The 27815-nt window shown below is 42.1% G+C and overlaps 1 protein-coding gene across 2 annotated transcripts in view; it reads right to left on the reverse strand.

Moving 5' to 3' along the window:
- The window catches only part of Rcan2 (regulator of calcineurin 2), a 212208-nt gene that overhangs the window by 67987 nt on the left and 116406 nt on the right, over positions 1–27815 (reverse strand). Inside the window, exon 1 of one of the 2 annotated variants that reach the window (XM_021643194.2) lies at positions 14135–14572. The exons of the other annotated variant lie outside the window; for it this stretch is intronic. Coding sequence (XP_021498869.1) covers positions 14135–14221 — 87 coding nt within the window. The 5' untranslated portion in view covers positions 14222–14572. Of the gene's footprint in view, positions 1–14134; positions 14573–27815 lie in introns of those variants that run through there. 2 annotated transcript variants of the gene reach the window in all.

The following is a 27815-nucleotide window of genomic DNA, read 5'->3' on the forward strand; positions in this document are numbered from 1 at the left end:
AGTAGAAACATGGGGTGAACCTATTACCTAGAAGTTCTAAAAAATTATGTCAGAAGGCCATGATACAGTCATAAAGACCACCAATTGTTAATAGGCTCTACAGAATGTAAGGGTTCACCACAGAGAGGGGCTACATAAATAGCAGCCATTTGTTGAGTTCCTACATGCCTTAAGTACATGTTTATTCAAGTTGAAAGACCCTAAAGGATAGCATTATTTTATTTACTCTGTGAAGAAGATAAACATGAGGCAGAAATGAAGACAACTTCCTAACACCGATAAACTACTAACTCGGTGGGACCCGGGGTACAAAGCCAAAATTAGTTTTTTCTCTATTGCCCACTAACCATCATTGTACAGTATTTTTTTTTCACAGTGGAATGCCTAAGACTTGCTCAAAGCTAAGCTTGAAGTCTATAGCCAGTTAGCGTTCTACGTTCTGCTTGACACTCAACAGCGCAGCCCACCCGTCCATCAGGGTGGCTGTCATGCCAGTGAAGGGTGGGAAAGGCTGACAATGCTTCAGCAGTACCTACAGTAACAGAGTGTCGATGGATTATTCTAGATAATACAAGCCCTGCACAGTAGCTGCGGAGGATCCAGATGGTGCTCAGTGTCCAGTGATCTGTTACTAAAGCATCTACAAAACCGAGCAAACTACCCAAATGGACAGCAGCCCCAGAACCAGAAAGCAGTGTGTGAGATGCCCACGAGGCGTCAGTTACTTTTCTCATGGTTTTTACAAAATGTCCGACAGACAAAAGCAACTTAAGGAAGGGAACGCTTAGTTTTGTATCACAGTGCGTTGTGGTGGGGAAGTCACAGTAGCAGGAGGCTGAGGGAGCTGGTCACCCAGCCACCTGCAGTCAGGAAGCAGAGAGAGAAGGAAGCTGGTGCTCAACTGCTTTCTCCCCTCTCCCCCATTTACTCAGCACAGGACCCCACCCCATAGAATGGTGCCACCCATCATATATGTGGGTCTAACCCCTTCTCAATTTGCCTAACCTAGAAAAATCCCTTATGGTCATACCCTACCTGGAATCTGTTTCCTAAGTGATGCTAGATTCTGTCAAGTTGACAGCTGATTTTAATCATCACAGACAGCAAACATCCGAATCTACAAGTTGACTAGAGAGGAACCTGACTGAGCTCCAGTACAACCAACTGACCCAGAAACAGTAGCCAGACTGGAATCCTGGGATATGTGCTTTCAGGCTTCATTAGCTTCTTCCACTTAACAGGTGTAAAACTAGGACTTGACTGGACACGTCTTTTATTTGAAGGATGCATCTTGTCAGTTGCATAGAAATCACCACTGGTCTTTGAATATCCACTTTATCTTCCTCTATGTTTAAGATAATCCTGATTTTTGTACCTGGGCATAAGACCACTTAGAACAAGGTGATGTTCTCGCCTCTCTTGCATACAGATGAGTCCAAATACCACACTCTGTCCAGTTGGGGATGAAGTGGTATGTGCAATGTTTGAAGTCTGTTCTTCCAGGTCGGGGTGGGAGGGGTGTGTCTCATCCCCTTGCTGCCTCCTTCATTTCTGCTTCTCTCATCTAACCTTCATCCTGCATCTATTCAGCATGGACCACTGAGCATGTACCACTGTGCTACAGAAAGACTAGGGCATGCTGTGATGGTTAAGTGAAATGACACATTGAGCTTTTCCTTTGTAGATGGCCAACTTTGAGAATGTTATCCCATAAGAATATTTTAGTAGTAATAACTGGATTTCTGCTGGGTAATGGTGGTGCTCACCTTTAATCCCAACACATGAGAGGTAGAGACAAGTGGATCTTTGAGTTTGAGGCCAGCCTGGTCTGCAGAGTGAGTTCTGGTAGGGCTACACAGAGGAACTGTCTTGAGAAAACCAGAAGAAGAAGAAGAAGAAGAAGAAGAAGAAGAAGAAGAAGAAGAAGAAGAAGAAGAAGAAGAAGAAGAAGAAGAAGTCAAATTTCCGTGTGTATGTGTGTTGTATGTATGTCCCAAGAGCCACTTATCTACAATTTTATTTTCTTTTTACATATGAAGAAAGTAACAAATAATAAGAGCTGTATCATTCTGCCTCTGGAATAGCCTAGAATATTCTAGATGCGGCACTAGACATGACTGGATTCTGGATTTCTCATCTTCTTGTTTGGAATGTGGAGGGCACCAAAGCAGAATAGTCGTATAAATAATACCCACCTATAACTCCAAGACTCTGTTTTGTCCACAGAGCACAAAGAGCAGTGCCTGGAGATCTGGTTTTAGATTCCTGATCCTAGAAAACCACGAAGATCTTATGCAAGTCACATTAACGCATGCTCCTCTCCCACAAGGCCCATTGAATAAGAACCTAATATATCCTCCAGATGATTGCCTTCCTATTTTAATGTCGTCCCTTATTAGAAAGGCAGAAGAATAACTAGAAGGCAATTAGCGTGCTTCAAGGATCCAGGTACTCTCACTGTCTGGGACGCTGAGACCATTTCTTGTCTGTTTCCCCCTTGGCAGCATTAGCCGCGAGTCACAATATGAGCACCGAGAACTTTCAGTCTGATCAAGTGACAGAGCTCTGATCTCCCCAAAATGCTGCCATTTGAGGGTGTATTCCAAACTCCTTCCTAATGTAAGGCCAGTTTTGGTATGCATCATATCTTCTCCCCAGAATCACCCTCCACGGCGTTCCTGGCCTCTTGTACACTCCTCCTGGGGAACCATCCTGTCTTTGCTTCACTTGGTGAATACTTTCTTAACGTGTAAAACTGTAACTCCATAATTATCCCTCAAGAATGCCTCCTTTTATCCTGGAATACTAGCTGACAACCACTTTCAGTCCCCTATAAAATAGAGCCAGAGCAAAGCAAGGCATTTCTTCATTTCTGTGTTTCTATTTCACTGCTCTACCAGCCTAGGAGGTTGGAACGATGTCTCCCATTCCACCACTCCTATGGATAAGTACCCCCTCCTTTATCTCACTTGCTCCAGCGTAATTGTGAAGTGTACTCCTTAAAGCCCCACCACATGACCTATCACGATACCCTCCACTGGCTGATCGTCTTCATCCCAACGAATTTGTATTTTCTTCTTTCCTGTGGGGAAATTCATCAATAAAGAGTAACCCTATCTGTCTGCCTCCAAAGATCAAGCAGCTTTCCCCGCCATTCCTTTGCAACAAACGTATGTATCCAGTTGTACCCAAATTGTGATACACTTGAAGCAAAGACACTTAATCAGTGACATGTTTGCCCTGAAGGCACTCTGAGTTGGATCCCCTGAACCTAGGTGAAAGTGCAAGGTGGCATGATTGCAACCTCAGTGCTAGAGAGTCAGAGACAGAAGATGTCTGTGACTTGCTGACCAGACACCCTGGCATCCCTTGTGAGTTTCTGGGCAGAGGGAGCTTCTCAAAGGAAGTGAACACCATTTCTGAAGATAATAGGCAAGGTTGTCCTTTGGCTTCCACAAACAGGCACACAGAGGCACATGTACACACACACACAAACACACACACACACTCCTGCACATATACACTTAAAACATGAGCAAACTTGATTCTCTCCTTTGTTATTTAATTAGGAGAATAATGCCAGGAAATGATACCGTTGAAAGAATGTGGCCACAAGGTAACACACTCTCAAAGACAGTTCAATTCTTTCGAGGCTGCACAATCCTTACTGTTATTAATAATATGCTTAGTTATCTAGTGCACCATTTTGCTGACCACACACATGGAGTGCCTCCTTTCAAAGGGAGAATATAAAACACACCATCCACTCTCTTTCTCATCAATAATTCAGATTTACTGCTTATTCATTCGGACATTGGACGGTAGGGCTTTTAGTTCAAATTTTATTTTTAAAATATTCCAGAACTGAAAAACCATTTTTTTTTTTCAACAGAAGTTAGTAAGCATTTGAGGAGAGTGGTCCGTAGCAGCATTTTTAGGGCAAGATGCCTATGAAGCAAAAGAGAAATGGAACTCAGTTTGGGTAATTAATCTAATTTCCAGCTATCTCCACAGTTTTAAAGCAGACATGAGATCTGAAGGTCAATATTGAAAGTATTGTAATTACAGTTTAGCATTACTATGATGAGATCAGTCTGTAATTCCCTTTAACATTCCTGCTCGGAAGGAGGTGTTTAAAGATATTTTTGAATAAATGGGTCCTGAGCTCAACCTCTCCTTTTCCTTAATGGGTATCTTGCCTTAAAACCTCTGTTATTTTCATGGAAAGTTCTCCCTTATTTAAGCAGCTTAGGTTTGCTATTTCTGCCCAGCCCTTGCCAAGTAATGGGGTAACTATAGTCAGGTGCTTAGAACTGCAGCCCACTGTGCTTCCGCTTACAGATGGGGTCCTGTGCTATGACCTATGCTCCGAGGGCAGACCCAGCACAGGCTGGAGAGAGTAGCATTCCTGAAGCCTGCACTCTAGGGAGGAGCTTGGACCACGAATAGCACACAAACACACAAAATGCCGCCTTGTGACTGTTCTGAAGGCAAAGCGGAGAGGAGAATGGGTTAGTATGTCACTTTAGGTGTGGTAAATGAAAATTCATGGCGCTAGAGGCTGGGGGTGTGACACTGTTCCGATAGAGCCTGCTGGCCTGCAGGAATCCTGGGTTCCACCCCAAGTGCCATAGAAACCATGCATGGTAGCACATGCCATTCCAGGCCGGCGTGGGCTATTAAGACTGTGGCCTAGGCCTCAGAAAAGTATCAATGGTAAGGCAGAAAGTGAGGAATAAGCCATATGGATATATGCTGAGCTGGCTCAGTACGATGCTAGGACAGGGAGAATATGGTCAGATACTGTAAGACAGCTGGTATAGGGTCTTCTAGGCCTGGAGAGCCCTGACAATTACTTGGGTTTCCCTCTCAGTCTGGCGTGAGCCACCGAATCTCTGGTTCCCATCTTGGCTGGGGCAAGGGTTCTATGCCTGATTAATTTTCAGTTCCATCTAGCTACTTCCCCTTCAAAAAGTATCAAAAGTTGGCTTAGACCACACTGTTTGGGTCTGGGAAGTGGGGACACCTCCTGTTTATCCAGACCCCCAATTCCTGCTATGTCATGTTCTAGTGGAGGCCTTGCCAATGGAGGCTTAAAAGGATTAGAAAGATTACAACCAAGAGAAGAGAACACACACAAAAAATGTCATCACCCTTAGGTCACCTGCCCCTGACTGTAATTCTGTTGATGTGCAGAGGCAGTGACTTCTACTGCAAGGCTCTGGGATCTCAGTGAAGTGAGGGCACTGTTGTACTGGTGCACAAAGATTTGTTCACAATTGTAGCAAAGAAATTTGATGTGGTTCAGGTTAGGTAGGTAGGTAGGTAGGTAGATAGATAGATAGATACATAGATAGATACATAGACAGACAGACAGACAGATAGACAGATAGATAGCCTTGAAAAGAAAACTCAAAACCCAATAGAAGTCCACTAATGACAGTGGAGTGTCACCCCAATGGTCACCATCATGGTGGATCTAGCTGGCTACATGACTGTTCCCCTCCTCCCTTTACCCATTCGTGTGCATCCCTGTTGAAGTTGTGCGCATGGTCAGAGAGGATGACCTTCTCAGCAGAGGACTGATCCTCTGGACTATAACAATATCTGGACCCCCATACTGGAATCCCCACAGATGTTCTCAACCATCGTCTATCTGTTCCCTCGTCCAGCTGTCATATTGCCTCTTTACATCTCTAACTTTCAGTTGAGGACACTGAGTCATAATAGCAGTAGGGTTCCCTGCCTTCCATTATACCGCCCAAAAAGAGTTCACTAGAAAAGTCTGACCAGGATGTCTTACTCTAGAACTTTCTCACAACTTTGTCAGTAAAGGAGTCTTCTTCAGAGGTCAAAATGGCACTGTTCTTTTGGGGAAGGGGGAAGAACACTGGTGAACACAAAGGCCAGGAAGGGGAATAACACTGAGGAACACAAAGGCAGGACGGTGTAGTGCCCAACAGGTCTGCTCATCTCTTTATCCAGAGTCGGGATGAATATGTGACCCTGGAAAAACCTCAATACACATTTGATGAATGAGTGAATGAATGAAAAAGGACTTTATATAGTCCTGACAAATGGCAAATGATCGATATATTGTTGCTATTCTTAACTTTCCTCATTGCTTATGTATCCTGTTCTAGAAAAAGATAATGCTCTGAGTCAGTCCAGAAAGGCATAGTGAAGTCACAGAAGGAAAAATCGATTCTATTAGATGCACTGTTGATGCGGCTATAATAACACGCCAAGAGATCTTATTTTGTGTCATGAGCAAAACCCCAGTCCAAGTCTTCTCCCTTGAGAATCTGATATTTGTTTTGCTAGGTAGGTTTCATAGGGAAAAGCTGAATTCCAAATAATACAGAAAGCGCTAACCTCAAAGTAAAATGCCGTCATTTCTGCCTCCATCATCTTGTTCTCCATACAGTTCTTCGCAGTTCATCCATCACTGAGTCCATGGGAAAAACAAATGGGTGGAATACTGTGAGCCTTGAGCATCAGGCTCACATCAAACCCCAGAAAACTTCCTCCCACCTTAATGTGTCTCTGACTCTTTTGCCTGCTCTTGGGACCCTTTTCCTCCTCCTGAGTCGCCTCATTCAGCCTTAATACGAGGATATGTGCCTAGTCTTATTGCTTCTTGTTACATTGTGTTTAGTTAATATTGCTGGGAGGCCTCTTCTTTTCTGAAGGTAAATGGAAGAGCAGTGGGTCTGGGGAAGAGGGGAGGTAGCAGGGGACTAGGTGGAGAGTTGAAAGAGGAGGTTATGGTCTGGATGTATTATATGAGAGAAGAATAAATAAAAAGAAAAGAAAAAGAATTTATAACAAGATTCTCAAACAGATCCCAAAACACAAAATTTATATTATATACTTTACAGATATATATTATGCTAAAATATAGTAATATAATATTATTTACAATACTGGAATATATAATAACAAAATATATATTTTATATATATTTTAAACAAAATCTCAAACAGATGCCATGACTTCAGTTGTCATAAACCCTTGGAATGTTGGGCTATTCAGTACAGAATAGCAGTCTATAGTAAATGTGTTCCTTTTAACTTAAACACATCAAGTAATAATAAATACTTCTGAGGTCATCTTCTTCCTGATACATCAATTCCAAGGCCCATAAGAAAACACTAAACAGACCATTATAATTTACTAGCATTTGTATTTACATAGAAGCATGAAGGAGACTCCAAGGACATTCTGAGTTCTTCATTCAAATCTGGTTTTCTAAGAGAATACTTTTAGCGAAGGCACTGTGTTTTGTTCTGTTGGTAAATCTGACACAAGTGTTATATGTAGGAACTAAAGTCAGTGTCACAATTTCCAACAGCAAAAAAGATCTTGAAGCAAATAAGTAAGCCTGTAGCTGAATCTCAGCCTGTCAATGTCATTAGTTATGACAGCGTGCTTTGTCTGTCTCTGATGTAACAAGTGGCTGAAAATCCTTCTCGGGAAGCCTCTGTCATTTGCACAAAACTATCTTCCCCTTATTTGCCACTTTGTTTGGGGGCAAAAGAAAAACTTGAGTATTGCAATTTTGAGTTTCTTGATAAATCTTAAATTATTTCTGAAATGGTATCAATTCTAGACCATGTTATTCATCGTCCATAGCAAAATCCTGTTTTGCTAGTGTTTTAGAATCTGTTATATGCATGATACCCTTCACACACACACACACACACACACACACAAACACACAACTTGCTTCTAGTTTTCATTAACCAGAGTTGCTCTAGAAATGTGAAGCAAACACCGATTGTTAACACCAGCATTGCTCAGTTGCACATTTCAGCTACTGAAGAGTTAGCATGAATAACTCCAGAGAGTTTGCCGTTTCTGAACATTTAAGCTGTACACAGTGCACACTGAGATAAGTTACCATGTAGATGCACAGGTTTTGCTGATTCTCGAAGTGGTTGCAGAATCACGGTCACAGCCAGACCTTCACCCAGCTCTTGCAGAGAGCTTCAGAAGTGGTCCTGAAGCCCCGCCTGCTCTAATAAACACCCACCAGCTCCTTCTCAAGGCGGCTCCTGATAGCCCACACCTACGTGCTCATTTGAGTCACTCTCTTTATCATTGTACTGCTCTCACCAGAGAATCCAAGTCAGTTGAAACTCCCAGTGGTTCGAACTCTGAAGATATGGTATTGTACTAAGAGGCTACAGAGAGCTGGTTTCTTCCAGAACCCACTCAACTGCATGACACAGCCTGTGAGTCAGTCACCTGCACTGTTAACAGACCGCACAAAACAGCCTCTTCTTTTTCCCAGCATGCTTATGGAGCATCTGGGATGGTTAAGATATATGTCCAAGGTCATATGGGTTGGAAAGATACTGGGAAATGCTCCAAAGCAGAGAAGACAAAGTAAGACTCTCTAGTGACCTTAAAATGTGATCATTGGTGACAATACATGTGTTCTCAGAGGGCATTCTATTAAACAGTACACAGAGAATGGCTATCACCCGAATGAACTTGTGCATTTGTAGAATCTAAAAATCTCTCATGGAGGCTGGGGAGCTCCTGGTGAAAACACAGCTACCCAAGGCCTGGTGGAGAACACAGAGAGAGGGTGACCAACGCACCCAGTCTTGCAGTTAGAAGAGAGGGATGTGGGTGTTCCCTTACATATAAGGTATTGTATGTCTTGAAATATCTAGTGGACTGAAGTCTAAATATTTCCTGCAAAGAAAGGATTGTTATTTGACAGGATAGATATGCCAGGGAACCTGAACTGGCCATCATATAGTACAAATACACATTAAAATATTACATAATTATACACAATTATTACTTGTCAGTACAAATAAAAATAGAACAAGAATGGAAAAGGCTTTAGATTTTTAGACTGTAATCATGTATAAGGAATTATTACAGGGGCTGGAGAGATTCCTCAGTGGTTAAGGGCACTTGCTACCCTTTTAGAAAACCTAGCTTCAATATCCAGCACCAAAATGCTGATCATAACTGTTTTAAACTCCAGTTCCAGACCCAGGGATCTACACCTCCTCTGCCCTCCACGGACTCCTGCACAGAAGTAGGGCACAGACATACACTCAGACATGTACATAAATAGACATTAGTCCCTGATGAAAATGACAAGATGTTAAACATGGAATGTGTAAAAAAAAAAAAAGTGAATGGAATGGGTTATTTTTTTAATTCCCCATTACCTCTACCTGGAATGATTTTTGTCTGAGATCTACACATGACTTCCTGGACAACTTCTTTTAATGACAGCTAATAAGTTGCCACCTCCCCAGAGAAGTTCTCGCTGCCTACATATTCAGTAGGATCTCTTTCTCCCACTGCTGTTTTCCCTCATGTACTAACTGTCTGCCTTTCACATGAAAATGTGCACTCTCTGAAGGCAGAGGCTGCCTGGCTCATCCCTCAGTGCCAAGAGCAGTATCTGGGAGATAACCATTTACACACAAGCTCTTAAATGAATAAACAAATGGTCAAGGCCTGGAAGCTCTTTAAAACATCTGTACTTCCTATGACAGTTGTTGTGATTCTTAGTTAGTAAACTGGAGGTCTGTGAGATTTCTGACTTCAATACAGTTGCCCGCAGAGGCAGGGATGGATATCTATCTAAGAGTCAGAAACACCCTAGCCTAGAGAAAAAAAATCACTTCTTCTTCTTCTTGCTTTCTGGGAGAAGAGAACACTATACGGAGCCACTGAAGCTTTGGGACTGCTGCCCACCCTACTAGGAGTATTTACTGTTCACCCAGAAGAGGCAGATAAACTGCAGATGTGAACTGATCAAACAGTTTTGAGCAAGTACGGCATTTCTGACAGCCTGGGTATCAAAACTGCATAGATTAAGTCTTAGCTTGAGGCATCAAAGCCATTAAGCAGAGGCAACTGTTGGCTGACCTTGATATACCAATTTATGACCAGCAGAGACAAGATACTGGCTTAATATGATGGCCTATATTCAGGTTCCATTCATACCAGATATTTTAGAAGCTCTGGGCACAGGGCCTGGGTATCATCAATATTTTTAAAAACCTTTCAGAGATAGTAATGTTCAATCCAGCTTAAGAACCAGAAGACAGTGAACAGCCAATTTAATTATTACCCTTTTTATGGAGTTTGGCTCTTGGTGAAGTGGGATGACTATTTTCAGAAATATGAGAACATTAAAGAAAATCACCATGTCCCCCATATACCCATCCTCACATGACAATTTATCATAACATAGTCTTTCTAGTGATGACTGCAAATTTGTAGATCTTCATTCATGTTCTTGTGCTACTAAATAAAATAGCTAGGTTCAGAAGCCCACTAATGATGAGATTTTCTAGAGAAGAACAAATATGGCTGACTACCAGTGGTCCAGTTTTCTCCTATACTGTCACTCTAGCAGCTTTGAAAAATCTTCAGGGGATTAAAGTTTGAATGGTCCCCTTCGCACCCAGATAAAAGCCAGGTTGGACTGGCTTTTCTGAGACACCTGTGAAACCATGAGAAAGTCTAAGGTCGAGTAATCGGCATGGAGACCTCCGCTATCATTGGCCTCAAGTATGTTTCTAAGAGTTATTTTATTTTTAAAAATTGTTTAACTATTTTATGTGCACGAGTGTAGTGCCTGTATGTATTGTCTCTGTTAGGTGCCCACGCAGGACAAAAGAGGATGCTGGGTTTCCTGACACTAGAATCACAGACATTTGCTAGCTGGCTTGTGGGTAGTGAGAATGGAAATGAACCATCTCTCCAGCTCCTGTTTGTTTTATTTTTGGTTGTGTATGGGGCGGGGGGGCTGTTATTGCTCTTAATTGCTGAACCATCTCTCCAGTCCATATTTATTTGAATTTCTGTGTGTGTGTGTGTGTGTGTGTGTGTACAGGCATGTGCGCATTTGTGTGTATTACTGGGAGTAGGAGGGAAAGCACTTTCTGTGTTCTGAAATAATCCCTGTACCCTATGCTGGAGTTGGATTTCTTTGGATAGTTCATTGGACTTCCCTGTTTTTCAGAGAACGTTGAAGATGATGGCCACAGTGACAGAGACAGCTGACATTTATTGACAACTGAATACAAGTTGAGTATTATATTTATTTTTTTCTCTGAATGAGCCAATGTGGGGAGGGCAGGGAATTAACTGTCCCCATATTACAGATGAGAAAACTGAGGTGAAAAAATCAGGATCATCTCCACAATAAACAAAAATATGTGGCTCAGAGATGTTGGTTGAAAGACCATGTAATCCATCCCTCAAAACTTTATGTTTCTGAAGAAACCTGGGGCTTCTTTGTGATCATCCATCCTGACTTTCTTCCTTCCCCCTCTGGCATCGTAGACCACATACTGCAGTCGAACAGACTGAATCACTCAAATGCAGGCTAGTAAAAATCTGCCTGTCCTTCCATGAAGCCACCCAAAGCCCTCTGATTAAGAACTCTTTGTCTCTTTAACTTCACAGAAAAATCTCCATCTGTATGGACTACTGAGTGAGAGGTTATTTTATTTCCTTGTCATAGAGACATACAGTGTATGTGTGAGTATTTGAAATCCCTCTTTTTAAAAAATACATTTATTTATTTATTTTATTAATTACAGTTGATTCACTTTGTAAACCAGCTGTAGCCTCCTATTTCATCCCTTCCCAATCCTGCCCTCTCTCTTTTCTTCCCTTGTCCCTCCCCAAGTCCACTGATAGGGGAGGTCCTCCACCCCTTCCCTCTGACCCTATCTTATCAGGTCTCATCAGGACCAGCTGCATTGTCTTCCTCTGTGGCCTGGTAAGGCTGTTCACCCCTCATGGGGAGGTGATCAAAGAGCCAGCTCCTGAGTTCATGTCAGAGACAGTCCCTGTTCCCCTTACTAGGAAACCCTCTTGGATACTGAACTGCCATGGGCTACATATGAGTAGGGGGTTCTAGGTTATCTCCATGCATCATCCTTGGTTGGAATATCAGTCTCAGAAAAGATCCCTGTGTCCAGATTTTTTTGGCTCTGTTGTTCTCCTTGTGGAGCTCCTGTCTCCTCCAGGTCTTTCTGTCTCCCCTTCTAAGATTCCCTGCACTCTGCCCAAATTGTGGTACATGTACACAATGGAATACTACTCAGCAATTAAGAACAAGGAAATCATGAAATTCACAGGCAAATGGTGGGATCTAGAAAAGATCATCCTCAGTGAGGTAACCCAGAAGCAGAAAGACACACATGGTATATATTTACTTATAAGTGGATCTTAGACATATAATATAGGATAATCATACTAAAATCTGTACACCTAAAGAAGCTAAGCAAGAAGGAGGACCCTGGGTAAGATGATCAGTCCTCACTCAGAAAGGCAAATGGGACAGACAATGGAAGAGGGAGAAAACAGGGAACAGGCCTACCACAGAGGGCCTCTGAAAGACTCTACTCAGCAGGGTATCAAAGTAGATGCAGAGACTCATAGCCGAACTTTGAAGTCCCTCTTATAGAGGTATAGAAGGTGGTTTACTGCAGGTAAATATTTACTAATAAATATTTTCTTCACTATTGTTTTTTGAGCTTCAAAGACTTGGGAGGTGCTTGTGAGATCTCTGGGACCAGATACAGAGAAGAGAAAACAAAACAAAACAAAACACCTGGTGAGGACTGAGCGACTGTAGGGTTTTACTCTCCATGCTAATCCAGCAGGGCTGGAGGATGACGCTAACTGATCCACAGTGGACTTTAAGCTAGCTCTAACCTTGACCCAGAGGGAGTCTTGTGGCCTCTGTCCTCTTAGAGTGCTTATGCCACATCAAACTGGAGGAACTGGGTCTCTCACACACACTTCCATTCAGGAGGCAATGACAGGCAACCCCAGACCTTTCTATCTGAGGTCTTCAACCCTTCCTATGACAGGTGGTAGATTGCTGAACTGACACTGGAATAAGGGTTGGGGAATACAGAGATGCCTGCTTCACGTCTGAAGAACAGCAAGCCAGAAGACCGAACACATTCCGAACGAGTGTGCAGGGCTGCAGCTTCGAGTGATACAATCATGAGCGGGCTGGTGACACGTTAAGCTCCACCTGTGAGGCTCCAGCATGTCACCTGCACTCACGACATTAAAGAATGTGAGGCTTCAGTGAGTAAGGGTTAGAACCTCGATGGCCCATGAGTGCATAGCCTAATCTTCCCTTTCTTCTTTCTGCTTCAACACAAGCTACCGTCCTCCCTTCTCAATCTCTCTCTCTCTCTCTCTCTCTCTCTCTCTCTTTCTCCTTCTCTTCTTCTCCTTCTTCCTCTCCCTCCCTTCCTCTGCCTCCCCCCTTCCTCTGTGTTTATAAATAAGAAGCTTGGCTAGTTCTTTTGTAGAGTGTGAGAAGGAAAAAGTCTCCTTTTACAAGCACAGAATTTTTTGTAACAGAAAACCGAATTGAAAAAAAAAAAAATCCCCAAGAGAATCCTTGCTTTGAGAGGACAGTTGCCCACAACAGACACGACTGCTGCATGGCAAAGGGCTGCTGTGTGCATGGCTCTAAGCCTTTGGATGGAAAGATGGATTTCTGCCTAAACTTTCTTCACGGACAGCTGTGTGAGGGAAACGACTTGCTGCTTTTGCACCTGACAGAAGCAACTTCAAACGCTGCTCTCCGACTTCAGATTTTTACACACCGGAGACTGACACTGCGGTAAAACGGCTTTTGTTCATTCTGAGGACCACATCACAGAGTCTTTAAGTGACATGTCATGACTAGGTATTGTCCCATTGTCAGGGCATCCTCAATGTCCTGGTGATCGTGTGTACTTTCTTCTATTAATCAATGATTTAAAACCCCTCTCAATACGCAATACCCAGGACCTACAAATTACCGGTACTGATGGAGATACTGTAAAGAGAATAGGAAAACATGTCTCCTGGGAAAGAGGTGACCACAGATCACTTGATACAGAAGACGAGAATAAACCGACCATGCAATATTCAGGCACATTAAATTCAGCATGCTGATCTTTCCGAGCTTATTCAGGCTAGCATCACCAAGCACTCTCACTTGTCTTCGTGGTACAAACAATAAAACTACAAATGATTAACCCAAGTCCTATTTCCCCTGTACTAGAACAAGCTTTGCCAAGTAGCCCCGGGAATAGCAACAATGAGAACGAACACTGCAGCTGCGTACCTTAACCTCCTGATTGGTAAAGACCTCGACATCCACCACACAGGCGACCAGAGTGGAAACATCACAGTCCATGCTAGGGGCTGGCATTCCCCCCTTTCAGAATTCTCAGCGAAGAGTTGGGCAGCCTCAGAGTTGAGAGTGAAGAGACGCCTCTGCCTCTGGATGGATGCTGTTGAGGCCAGGTCCTGGTGCTGCCCTGCTCCTAGGGGGTGGGGCGCGGTCCTGTTTGGAGGCTCAGGCACCTGGAGCCTGCTCCCGCCGCAAGCAGCCTCTGAGGCAGCCGAGCAGAGTAAAGAAGGGCCCCAGCTCTCTCATGCCAATGACATCATCACAGAGACCGACACAAGCTCAAGCTGCCTCCCCCAACACACACACAAGCCTTTTATCTCTAGGCAGTGCAGTAAAGCAAATTGAACATGATTACGTGCTAAATCCGAACTCAGACTAAATCAATTCAGGCAGCGTTCTTGAGGAACTGAGTCATGGCTGTTGTTTCAGCTTATGTCTGCAAAAAGCAGCAGGGGGTAAAATCTGACAGCAGAGGTTCCGCTTTGGGAAGAGAGGGCGAGAATCGCTGGACAGAGGAGTCTCCCTAGGTTAATGTTTGACAGTTTTCTGCCCCTGATGGTAAGCAGGAAGTTGGGGCATTTTGCAGCTTGCCGGGGCTCTGTTCACTGCTCCGAACAATTCAGAGCAGCCACACATGTCTGGGCACCCGAGTTCATGCCAGACACGGGCTGAATAGAAATTCATTGGTGGAGGGAATAAAAGGCTGGTCGTCAGTCACTGAGTTAGGCTGCTGGGTAAAAGGGGGAAATTAGAGGTTTGTGCAAATTCTATTTGAAGAACAGCAAGTACAGACAAGGGACTCAAAAGCACCCTCCTAAACTCAGCATTCCGGGCTGTCTCCAAGGTCATTCAGACCAAACGCACTCAGTGGAAAGGAGTTGCAGTGGCTGTCACACCCAGGGACAGATGGCAGGGTCTAATGGGCAGATTCACTCATGTGGGTCATTGTCACAGCCTCCGGGCTCTGCTTTGCCCGAGACTTTGAAGGGACACTTCTCCTTGCTTTCTCTTTGCCCTGATTGTAAATCCCTGAAGGGCAGGGATGTGGCTATCTTGAGCCTTTCAGAGTGCCTGGCACAGAGGATGTTACATGTGTAATAACTAAATCAATCAAATGGGAATAGCCTTTTGGTTTGGTTTTGTTTTTTCACAGTAGGAGTGAGCAAAAGAAAAATACAAGACTGGTTTAAACTGCATCATCAGTCACACAGGTCTCCTGAAGAGAACACACCAACACCCTTACAGGATCTATCCCAAATAGAAAGACAGCTGCCTTTCCAGTGGCCAGCAGGATATCATGGTTTGGAACAGACTGGTGCCTTTCCAGTATGTTGTTGGATAAAATATTCTAATTTTACCCACAGATGAGGAGGGTGGAGTGGCATTTTAGGCTGGGGGCTGACATTTTGTGCTTGGTCTACACTGGATCACCTTTGAATGTCAGCATTCCTTTCAATCAGACACTTTCCACACTAAAGGTAATTCTTCTGAAAGTAAATATTGAGACCAGGGAAAGTGTGTGTGTGTGTGCGTGTGATTACATGTTGTCCAGGCACTGTGGGAAATATGGAATCATATATTCATAGAACTCAAAAAACACTTTCTGAGGATGACTGTGTGAAATATTCTGTGCCAGGTGTTCTTAAAGATTAAAAAAACAAAAACAGTGAGAACAATTTCCCTCATCATCTAGGGGCTTAAAATGCGACAGAGAGATGGTTATGCAAAGCAGTGGTGATGACAGCAAAGTGGTCCAAGAAGCACTGTGAGAGCATTGGAGGGAGCGCAATGACGCTGAATGTTAGTCAGACGTAGGTCACGAATGGAAATGGGCACCAAGAACTAAGATCAGGCCTCCCCTCTAACCTTGACGTATTGACAGGACGTTGGCAGACTGGGAAGTGAGGTGGCTTATCTCCCCAGCTAAGATACAGCTGACTAGAAATATCCACGGAAAAAGGAAAGGGAAAGACATTTTGCCTAAGTCTCACGGAAAGTTAAATTTGAAGTAAGTTGGGATGTAGAGCCTGACGCTGCAAAACCTTACGGGCCCCTTAGTTTACCTGGTCAACCGTGGAATGTGCAGGAGTTTGAATAAGTATGGCCCCCATCCGATTAGTGAGCAGGGAGGGGAACCGTTTGAAAGGATTGGAAGAAGCAGCCTTGCTGGGGGAAGTGGGGCCTTGTTAGAGGAACTGTGTCACTGGAGGTGAGGTTTCAATGAAACCCGAGCTGGTCTCTCTTTCTCTCTCCCCTCTCTCTTAGCCTACACATCAGAATGTAGCTCTCATCTACTGCTCCAATGTTATGTGCATTTCCATGTGTATTTCCTGCAATGATAATAACGGACTGAACTTCTAAAACTGAGAGCAAGTTCCCAAAAAATGCTTTTTTTTCCCCTAAGAGTTGCTTTGGTCATAATGCCTCTTCACAGCAATAGAATAGTGGCTATGACACAGTGCTAGGCAACATTACTAAGAAAATCAAAGAGGTCTGCAAATATATAAATACAACTAAAATGTAAGGTAGATCCAAAAACAAGATTGGCTTTGAATACCATTGGCACCCACATAAGAGGCTGAATAAAGGTGTATTTTTTTTTTCAGATCTCATGGCATAGACTTTACCTTTATTATTGCATAGCTGCAATTTTAAAATAAAATTTAAAAAAATCATAGCAATAGCAGCATGCAGGTAAATGTCTAAAAGTTCTCTATAAAAAATTCTGATTTGTAGGGTTTCTACTTTCTGTTGTGTATGATTTCCAGGGTCTCAATGAATGCCTGACCTTTGAGAGATACCCTAACAAATATGTAAAAATATGAGTAGCTAAACACCTGTATGAGTGCTAAGAAGTAAACAGAATTAATGCAGCAGAGTTGAGGTGCCCCCTGAACTAGGGATCCCAGGGCCAGCTTTACAGAGGGATGAGCATGTTCGCATGCAAACCTGGACTTCTTCCAACCCCTGGCAGCTGAGCCAGGACACAGCTCTGCTCAGGAGTGTTCTTTCCAGCCGAAGCTGCCAGAACCTTCTGGAATTCACCCAAACCACCGTTCTTACAGTATCCATAGGGAGAAGCAGGACACAGCATGACATAGGCGTCTTAGAAAGCACTCTTCTCTGTAGCCCCTGTCCAGGTGGTTTCAAGAATGGAGAGACAGCTGAGGTGACAAGCTCACTGCCACTGGGCGAGAAGAGCTGTGCACCTTCAATCCAGAGGTGGCCTCGGGAGCGGCTGTCACATCTGTTTTGTTCATGAGTACAGAACTTTCCATTAACACTGCAGTTTATAAAAAGGTGAGCTTCCTTTCTGTGTCCTCTTGGACTCCTAAAGTTTCTTGTGAATAGGGAGAGTTTCAAGTCTGTTTGGAAGTAGAAAGAACACAACAGCAAGGCTCCATGTTCTCACTGCTCAGGTGCAAGAATAATTAACTCTGGTTTGGTCTTGCATCCACTGCTCTCGGTGGTATCCCTGGAGCATCACTTGAGGACTTGTTTGGCAAGGTAGACTCTGGGTGGCCTCCAGCACTGACTCAGACACTTATTTGTACTTTCATCTGCCCTGAAGGTTAGGTTTAAGTAAAATTTGATCTAAGAGCCTAGCTTCTGGATCTACCCACTTCGGCAGTCCAATTGTCTCAAAACAGATGCCTGATATATCATTTCAGCCATAAATATTTTCGTGGCCTACATCTCTACAGGGGCCTCATTTGTGAGCACAGTGTCTTTCATTATACCTTCCAAAAGAAGAGGAAAAAAATATCCTTGGTGTCCTCAATAGTAGTCCTTAGTAACAATCAGTTTTCCAACTGTACAATTCTCTAACCTCTCCCCTCTTCCCCTCTTTGCTCTCTTCCTTTCCATCTTTCCCTTTCCTTTACTCTCCTCTCCTTCCTCTCTTCCTCCCCTTCCTCCTCACCCACTTTCTCCTCCTGCTGCTGTTTCCTCTCCTTTTCTTGCGTTGTAACTCTTTGCTTATTTAAACCGGATCTTAGTTATTGTGTCTCTCATGCCTCTTTTAGCCACACTGCCTACGGTTTTCTTCCATCCCTCCTTTCCCCCTCTTCCTTGCAGTGTGTTGTGTTGCTGGTAAAGGCGCGGTTTGTAATTTAGAATTCCCTCCATCGGGATTCTATTGATGAGCTATACACACTGCCACATAGTGATGGGTTTCTCCATTCCCTGCAGGTTCTGTGTGTTAGACCCTGAGCTGTAAGAAACTCATTTGGGGAGGTCTCTTCATAAACCTTGCTGCAATCAGCAGGGGCTCACTGCTGCCTGGATCTCTTTGTGATGTCAGTGGCCTTCAATTTCAATGCTTAGACCGGCTCATGTACTCCAAGCTGGATTTCTTTTCATGTATTCCACGGCCTGCTCTCCTACTATACTCCAAAGATCATGGATAGTGTTTTAACGATATATAAACTCGTGGATTAGACACTTTCAGTGGCTTCTACTCCACTGCAGTTTGATCTTACTGGTGTGCACACAGCCCAACTCTGTCTAATGAGGTTGGCTCCAGAGTCCTTCTGACAGATGCCAGCAGTCTTTGAGGGAGTAACTCGCCTTCTGCTATGACACGATGTTCCAGTCTCATCTTGTTCATTTCCTGTCCCAGATAAGGGAGTCAGACATTTCCCCCAAGGAGTCCTGGTTCCATTTACTAAGTACTTCAAAATATTTTAAGATCACAATCAGTATGTTTCAAGATGTTCATTGTACTGTGCTGGACATTCTTTATGAGCCTTTCCACTGGGTAGAGCTAGGAAACACTTAAATATATTTTGAAGTTGTGCGATGACATATGAGCTTAGACTTATAATCCCAACTTCAATATAGGACGCTCGTGCTGAAATATGTCTTATATCTCCGCCCCCTTCCTTCTCCATCAAGTATCACGGCCTAACCGACAACATAGTTAGTCAGCAGCAGTAGCTCATGCTGGTGTGCCTAGTCAGCAGCCTCAGAATGATAGGGTAAGTGTTACCAGGAAGTATTTAAATTTCTTTCTACTTCTTTTTATCTTTAGGGTGTATCCCATAGATATACAGATCACCATGTTTCGTTGTCAGTTGGAATCAAGCCTTTCTCAAAACAAGCAGATGCCAAGTTTGGTTTATTAATTTTATTTCATTTCTTGTTCCTAGAGATTGCTTTTCTTTTTAAATTCCTTTTTCTTTATATTTATATATATTCTTTAATTATATATTTATATTCATATAAATATTTATATATATTCTTTATGTATGTGTGTGTGTATTCTTTATATATATATATATATGTATATATATATATATATATATATATTACTCCTACCATGCCTCAAAAATATGAACTAAGGGCTGGAAAGGTGGAGACGGGATACCTTGAGGGGTTGCTGACCAGCCAGCCTTGATGAATCATAAGAAGGGCAGGAGAAGAGAATTTCATCTTTGAGTGTGGGCTTTTCATTTTAACTTTAACTGCGGAACATCTGAGATCAGTAGATAGGGGAGAGCCATGATGTAGAACAAGATGAAGCATATATCAAAACAGGGACTAAGAGGACAAAAGGAGGGACGATAAGGTGAAGAGGGTGGGAGGGACCCAGGGAGAGGATGGAGGAGACTATGATTGGGATGTAAAGTAAATACATAAATTAAAAATAAAGTTTTAAAAATCCTTTAAAAAAAAGAAGGAAAAGGAACCCGAGAAATTCAGGAAAGCAAAAAGGGGGCTTAAAGTCTCTTGTTTATTGTTTTTAATAATTAAAGTTTGTTATAATTATATCACAGGATCTTATCAGGCTTATGATTGTACTGCATTTTAAGGACATTATACCTAGAATGGAAGGTAAAGATGTCACACTATTTTCTATTTGATCAGTCCAGGATCATCTTAAGAAGAAATATACCTGATATATTAAAAGCTAATCCCATACCCTCATTCATTTCAAAGCAATACTTTATGTAGGCCAGTTATAAGGCAGGAAACAAAAGATGTGTAGACAATATGAAGAAAGACAACATGCATAATTGAGGTTAAAAACATGAAAAAGAACAGTTCTGAAATAACTGAAGACATGATGGCCATGTTGTCCTTCAAACTAATTGAAGCCTCTAAGGCCCCAGAAAACAATTTCCAGATATATCATGAACTCTTAAAACTCTAAATCAAAGTGAGGCTAGCAGCAGCAGGAAGAGGAAAAGGCATTAAAAATCGAACAATTATAAGAACAATGACTGCTATCAGAAACAATGGCAGCCAGAACATGATAGAACAACATATTTAAAATTAAAAAGTGCAAAGTGGTTAAATTATCAACCTGCATTTCTACTTACAGTAAAAGAAAGGACTTTCAGATATGAAAGCAAAACCTTAATAGACAAAATGAATGTCTAATTCCATGCATAGGAAATGACCCTAACGGTAGAGTGATGGTTGCCTTGAACTATGTGTCTAAAGTAAGTTTCTGCCAAAAAGCAAGAGGGAAAAGTGGGGGGAGGTGCTGGAGTAAGTTTTTTGAAGATAGCTGTATAACTCCACACAGTGATTAGTGATCACTAAAGGGTATTCTTAAGAGTAATAGATAAGGAACAAAAGCTAGACCTTGATAAAGTTACTAAGCTATGTGAAGAAAGGATAAACACTTTTTCAACAATAAAGCAGAGGCCATTTGCCTGTGGGACAGATAAACTCCTGGTAATGTCAGAGCAAAAGTTTTGTAGACTAGGAGCTCAGAGGAAGAAGGAGAAAACAGGCCAATTGTGGAAACTAGGATTAGAAGGAATATATACAGGGCACTGGAAGGAGCAAATTCGTGGGCAGATAAAAATGCTTTCTTACTCTATTCATTTCAACCACAGTTATTAACCATTTTAACCACACTCAAATTAACAATAATGAAGGTTGGGGGGGGGGTTACCCTATATGGAAGTTAAAATACATGATTAGAACACAAAGATCATGGGTGTGCAAATGATGACTTTCTTACTTCCACAGAGTAATAATGATATTAGTTCAGGTTAAATAATGGTAGGCTAAAGATATGTTCATTATTGCTAGATCAGACCAATCACCAAAATAGTAGAGAAAGGAGACTCTAATTGACAAACCCATGGAAGGGAACACGTGATACTCCAAACTCCCCCACAAAAACAAACAACAAAAAGCAGCTAGTTTGCACAAGAAATGAAAAGAAGAATAAAAATATAGAGAACATGGAACAAACAGAATATCAACCCTAAGATGATTAACTAAATCAAAGAAGCTGATAATTACTTTAAATGTCAGTGGGTGGTAAACATTTAAATTCAAAGTAGAAATTATCAGACTGAATAAATAGAAATAAAATAAAACTCTTCCCTTAAAAGGATAGATATCTCATTCAGGATGATCTTTTCTAGTTCCATCCACTTGCCTACAAATTTCATGCTTTTCTTGTTTTTAATAGCTATCGTGTAAATGTACCACAATTTCCTTATCCATTCTTCGGTTGAGGGATATCTATGTTGTTTTCAGATTCTGGCTATTACAAACAATGCTGCTATGGAACATAGTTGAGCAAATGTTCTTATTGTATGGTGGAGCATCTTCTTGGTATATGCCAGGAGTGGTACAGTGGGTCTTGGGGTAGTGCTATTCCCAGTTTTCTGAGAAAGTGAGCGATTTCCAAAGCGATTATACAAGTTTGCACTCCCCCCTCCCAGCAATGGAGTAGGGCTCCCCTTTCTCCACATCATCACCAGCTTGTGCTGTCACTTGACTCTTTGATCTTAGCTGTTCTAATGGGTGTAAGATGGATTCTCAAAGTCATTTTGATTTGCATTTCCCTGATGACTAAGGACATTAAACATTTTTAAGTGTTTCTCCACCATTTAATATTCATCAGTTGAGAATTCTCTGTTTAGCTCTGTACCCCATTTTAATTGGATTGTTTGGTTTGTTGGTGTTTAATTTCTTGAGTTCTTTATACATTTTGGATATTAGCCCTTTGTCGGTTGCAGGGTTGAGACATCCATGGATAATACTCACTTTTAAGCAGATATTTGTCACATAATCCAGGATAACCATACTAAAATCCACAGATCTAAAGAAGCTAAATAACCAGGAGGGTCATAGGGAGGATGCTTAATTCTCATTTAGATGGGCAAATAGAATAGACACTGGAAGTGGTTGAAGAGAGAGAATAGGAGTCCTATAGTAGATGTCCTCTGAAAAGATCCACCCAGTAGGGGGTCAAAGCAGAAGCTGAGACTCATAGCCAGACTTTGAGCAGATTACAGGGAGTCTTAATGGAAAAGCTGGGGGATAGGAGTGGACAGGAATGCCACAAGGAAACCAACAAAGCCAAAACATCTGAGTCCAGGGGGGCCTGCAGAGGCTGATACATCAACCAAAGACCATGCATGGAAAAGACCTAGATCTCCTGCTTAGATATAGCCCATAGGTAGCTCAATATCCATGTGGGTTCCCTAGTAAAGAGAACAGAGGTTATCTCTGGCATAAACTCTGTTGCCTGCTCTTTGATCACCTTCCTCTGGTGCCAGACCACAGAGGAAGAGGATCCAGACAGTCCTGAGAAGACTTGATAGGCTAGGATCAGATGGTAAGGGAAGACGGCTCCCTCTTTCTGTGTTCTAGGGGAGGGGAATAGGGAGGAAATGGAAGGGAAGATGGGACTGAGAGGTAATGAGGGAGGGGATTACAATCAGAATATAAAACGAATAAATTATTTTTTAAAATATAGATATCTGTAATCTACAGACCCAGACTAAAAATAGAGCAGTGAACATAACAATTAAGAGTGTCTGTATTGATATCACTGGAGGTAGATAAAGAGACGCGATTAGGAAAAAAGAATACACATCTCAATTTTACAGATCTCAATTTTACAATCAGTAAAAAAAAAAAAAAAAAAAAAATTATAACTGTTGATGTGAATGCACCCACTGATGAAATCTCCAAGTCCAAAAAGTAGGACATAACAAAATAAAAGAGAAAAAAAGCTTTGCGCTTACAGTAAGGTGTTTTAATGCCAGCCCCATGTTACTAGAAAAGATGTCAGCAAAGATAAAAGAAGATTTAAACAGCTCTACCAGTAAACTAAGCTCATTGATATTCATAGAATCATCCAACAGCTTAAGAACATAAACGATTTCCACGCACACACAAAATGCCCACTGCTGTGTTTGGAATGAAAAATATCCCCCAGAGGTTCATGTGTTGACCACTTGGTCTCCAGTTGGTGGTGCTGTTTGGGGAGGTTATGGAAAATTTAGGAGGTAGAGCCTTGAAAGGGAAAGTACACCACTTGGGGCGGGCTTTGAGGTTTTATAGCCTTGCCCCACTTCCTGTTCTCTCTCTCTCTCTGCTTCCTGTGTTTTCTCTTTCTTCCTGACTGCCAACCCAGCCTTATGCTTTTGCTGCCATGCCTTCCCTACAGTGATGGACTCCATCCCCTGTGAAACTGTAAGCTAAAATAAGCCCTTTCTCCCATGTGTTGCTTTTCTTAAGGTATTCTGTCCTGGTAGCAGAAAAGTAAGCAATGTTTAATAATTTTTTATGTGAGAAGGTGAACATTTGCATAACTCCTGACATGAAAAATGTACATGGGATTAAGTTAGAAACCTACAAAATAAAACACCAAGTTACCCCAGGTGCCTGAAATAAAACTATTTGTTCTAAGTCACCTTTCAGTCAGAGAAGTCTTCTAAAAGAAAATATTTAAAGAATATTTGAAACCAAATGATAATGACATAATTAATCTCAACTAAAGCAGGACTGAGGATGTATTTTATAGCCTTGGGTTCATATCAATAAGAAGAATGCAAAAGTCAATTGGATTGTGCACCAGTACCAACTCATTCAGATGACAGAGAAAAGGGAAATATTTCATTATTTACTTTACAAGGATAGCATAATAAGAATGGCGAAATTTAGTAAAGTCATTTCCAAAATCTTTCTGTGGTGATGACATCTGTAGAAACATCTTCACACAAATTAATAACAACCTAAGTATTTCTGTTCAATAACATAATAATAAAATATCCCTAACAGTTTCAATTTAACAAGTACTAAAGACTAATTAAATAATCATGTCAATGGGTTGAATCACTATGCATCTTCTGTAAGTATGTTCTCAAAGGAATTAATGCTTTAGGGGAAAACCTAAGTTATATGAGATATGCATACATTTATGTCTCCTTGCTGTAAGAACACACATATGTACATGAAGCCTGGAAGGAAATGAGTCAAGTATATTAACAATGCTCAAGCCCAGATTGAAGGAATCACCACCAATTTTGGTTTCCCTTTTTATTTCATTTTATTTCCTGGATCCTCATGTCATATAAACAGACCGCTATAATTATAAGGAGAGAATAAAACTTTAATCAGTTATTTAAAAGAAAATTTTGGTGATACACCTTATGTAATTCACTTGACAGTACTTCTCTGAGAATCTCTGAAATGAATGAGTCTACACCTCTATTCTCTATTGGGAAAACTGAGTTCCTCCCAACTAGGGTGGACACTCATAACTGGCACATCCGGTGACACAGCAATGACTGAATTAAGTCGACATTTCGTCATCTTCTTCCCCACGATTTTCTTCTTCCTGAGGTCATGCCGTGCAGAGCACTTCATCATATCAAGCATATGGAAACTCCTCAGATTCCCTCAATTGTCTTAATCCCAAGAGCTCAGAGAACTTATTTTGCCTTAGTCTATTGTGCTAGTTTGCTTTCTGTTGCGGTGATAAAACACCACAGCTAAAGCCAACTTGGGAAGAAAGGAGTTGTCTTGCTTATACCTTACAGCCTATCTCTGAGGGAAGCCAGGGCATGGACTCAAGGTAGGATACTGGAACTGAAGAGACCATGGGAAAAGTTTGTGTATTAGCTTGTTTCCACAGCTAACTCTGCTTTCTTCCTTTTTTTAATTAATTTTTTATTGTTTATATTAATTATAATTTATTCACTTTTATCCCAGCTGTAGCTCCCTCTCTCATTCCCTCCCAATCCCACCATCTCTCTCTCATCTCCTCCCATGCCCCTCTCCAAGTCCACTGATAGGGGAGGTCCTCCTCCCCTTCTATCTGACCCTAGATTAACAGGTCTCATCAGGACTGGCTGCATTGTCTTCCTCTGTGGCCTGGCAATGCTGCCCACCCCCCTTCAGGGGGAGGTGATCAAAGAGCCAGACACTGAGTTCATGTCAAAGACAGTCCTTCTTCCCATTTCTAGGGAGTCCTCTGGGATACTGAGCTGCCATGGGCAACATCTGAGCAGGGGTTCTAGCTTATCTCCATGCATGGTCCTTAGTTGGAGTATCAGTCTCAGAAAAGACCCCTGTGCCCAGATGTTTTTGCTTTTCTTGCTCTCCTTGTGGAGCTCCTGTCCTCTCCAGGTCTTACTATCTCCCCCTACTTTCATAGGAGTCCCTGCACTCTTCCCAAAGTTTGTTTATGAGTCTCAGCATCTGCTTTGATACACTGCCTGGTAGTCTTTCAGACTACCTCTGTGGTAGGCTCCTGTCCTGTTTCCTGTTTTCTCCCTCTTCTGATGTCCATCCTGTTTGTCTTTCTGAGTGAGGACTGATCATCTTACCAAGGGTCCTCCTTCTTGACTAGCTTCCTTAGGTGTACAGATTTTAGTATGTTTATCCTATATTATATGTCTAATATCCATTTATAAATGAATATATACTGTGTGTGTTTTTCTGGTTCTGGGATACCTCACTCAGGATGATCTTTCCTAGCTCCTACCATTTGCCTGCAAATTTCATGATTTCCTTGTTTTTAGTTGAGTACCTCTTGCTTTATTATACAATCCTGAACCATTTACCCAAGGGTGGTATTACCCACAATGGCTGGGGCCTTCCAAATCAATCATTAATGAAGACTGTGCCCCACACACATAGCACACAGGCAAAACTGATGGAGGCAAACCCTCCTTGAAGGCTCCCTCTACTCTGTATTAAATTGTCAAAAATAAATCAGTGTGTTCATAAATTCAAATGTAAAACTTTTAAAAATGATGCTTACAAATAAGTATTCCATTAATGATCTCAGTAAAAACATGGATAGATTTTTGTCCCTCATTAAATTTTAATATTTTCCTATGTTCACCACAATATAACAAAGTATTGAAATTTCAGACAGTCAATAAAATTAAAATTACCACCAGCATAGGAAACATGCTTGCTTCACTATCAGAGAATTCCGGCAAAAAAAAAAAATAAATTAAACAGTCCTCAGAAAATCTGTCCTGTTCTGCTCAGGGGTCATCTCAAACCCAGTATTTGGGCCAGCTTACTCAGAGACATCTGTGTAACAGAGACTTTCTCAGGGAACAAAAGCTGTGTTTCTTGGCATACTGATGAGTCAATCAAGCCTGTGTGAGAATAAATGAACAGGATGTCTCTCACGGAGCACAGTCTGGAGAAGGTGCCTGGGTTAGACGCAGGACTCCAGCAGAATGCTAGTGTGCGATTAAAATGAGCAGCCTTCGTTTGAGACTGTCTAGATTTCCAGCCACAGCAATACAGCCAGGAAGCTGGGGTCATGCCCATATCATTTTCTTTCCTATTACGTTTATCACTTTATTTTTGTGTACACACGAGAGTGTGCGTGTTCCCTGGCATGAGTGTGAGGGTCAGAGGGCAACATCTTGGGGGACTTTTTTTTTCCTCTTTCACTATATCTCCAGGGTAGAAAACAGGTTGTCAGGCTTGAAAACACATAGGTTTACCTCCTGAGGCTTCTCAGCGGCCTTTATACCACTTTCTAGGTTGAAGAAATCAAATGACCGTTTTGTGGTATATCTAAGGTAGCTGAACTCAAAGTTGGTAGGCAATAAGAGAGTGCATTTTAATTCCCCAAGTGTTTAATAAAAAGGGGGAACTTTTACTTTTAATAGTGATATTGGTATTTTGAAGCACAGTCTCCATGATTTAATATGATATGCATTTTTTTATAGTTAAAATGGGAAACAAGAATTTGAGACAGTGGCCAGCCTTTTCCTTGTGAAATAGAAGACATCTTAGAGTGGGGACATTTTTTTAAAAACTTTATTTATTTACTTACTTACTTATTTAATCATTTTTCAGCCTGTTCTCAGCCCCTTCTCTCCATTCCTCCCAGCCCCACCCTCTCAGCCCCCTCCCTTATTCTACCCTCTCCTTCTCAGAGAAGGGGAGGCCCTCAAGGGGTACCAACTCACCCCTGTACCTCAAGTCACAGCCAGACTACATGCATCCTCTCCCCCTGAGGCCAGACAAAACAGTCCTGCTAGAGGAAAGGCTTCCAAAGACAGGCAACAGAGTCAGAGACAGCCCCTTCTCCCACTGTTAGGGGACCCACATGATGACCAAGCTGCACATCTACCACACATGTATATGGGGTCTAGGTCCAGCCCATACACACTCTTTGGGTTGATGGTTAAGTCTTTGTGAGCCCCCATGGACTGAAGCTAATTTGCTCTGCAGGTCTTCCTGTGGTGTCCTTGACCCTTGCTGGTCCCTCAGTCCTTCCCACTCTTCCACAAAACTCCCTGAGCTCAGCTATTGTTTGGCTGTGGATCTCTTTATCTATTTCCATCAGCTGCTGGATGAAGCCTCTCAGAAGACA

Source organism: Meriones unguiculatus, chromosome 16 (genome assembly GCF_030254825.1).
Source record: "Meriones unguiculatus strain TT.TT164.6M chromosome 16, Bangor_MerUng_6.1, whole genome shotgun sequence".
Lineage (NCBI taxonomy): Eukaryota > Metazoa > Chordata > Mammalia > Rodentia > Muridae > Meriones > Meriones unguiculatus.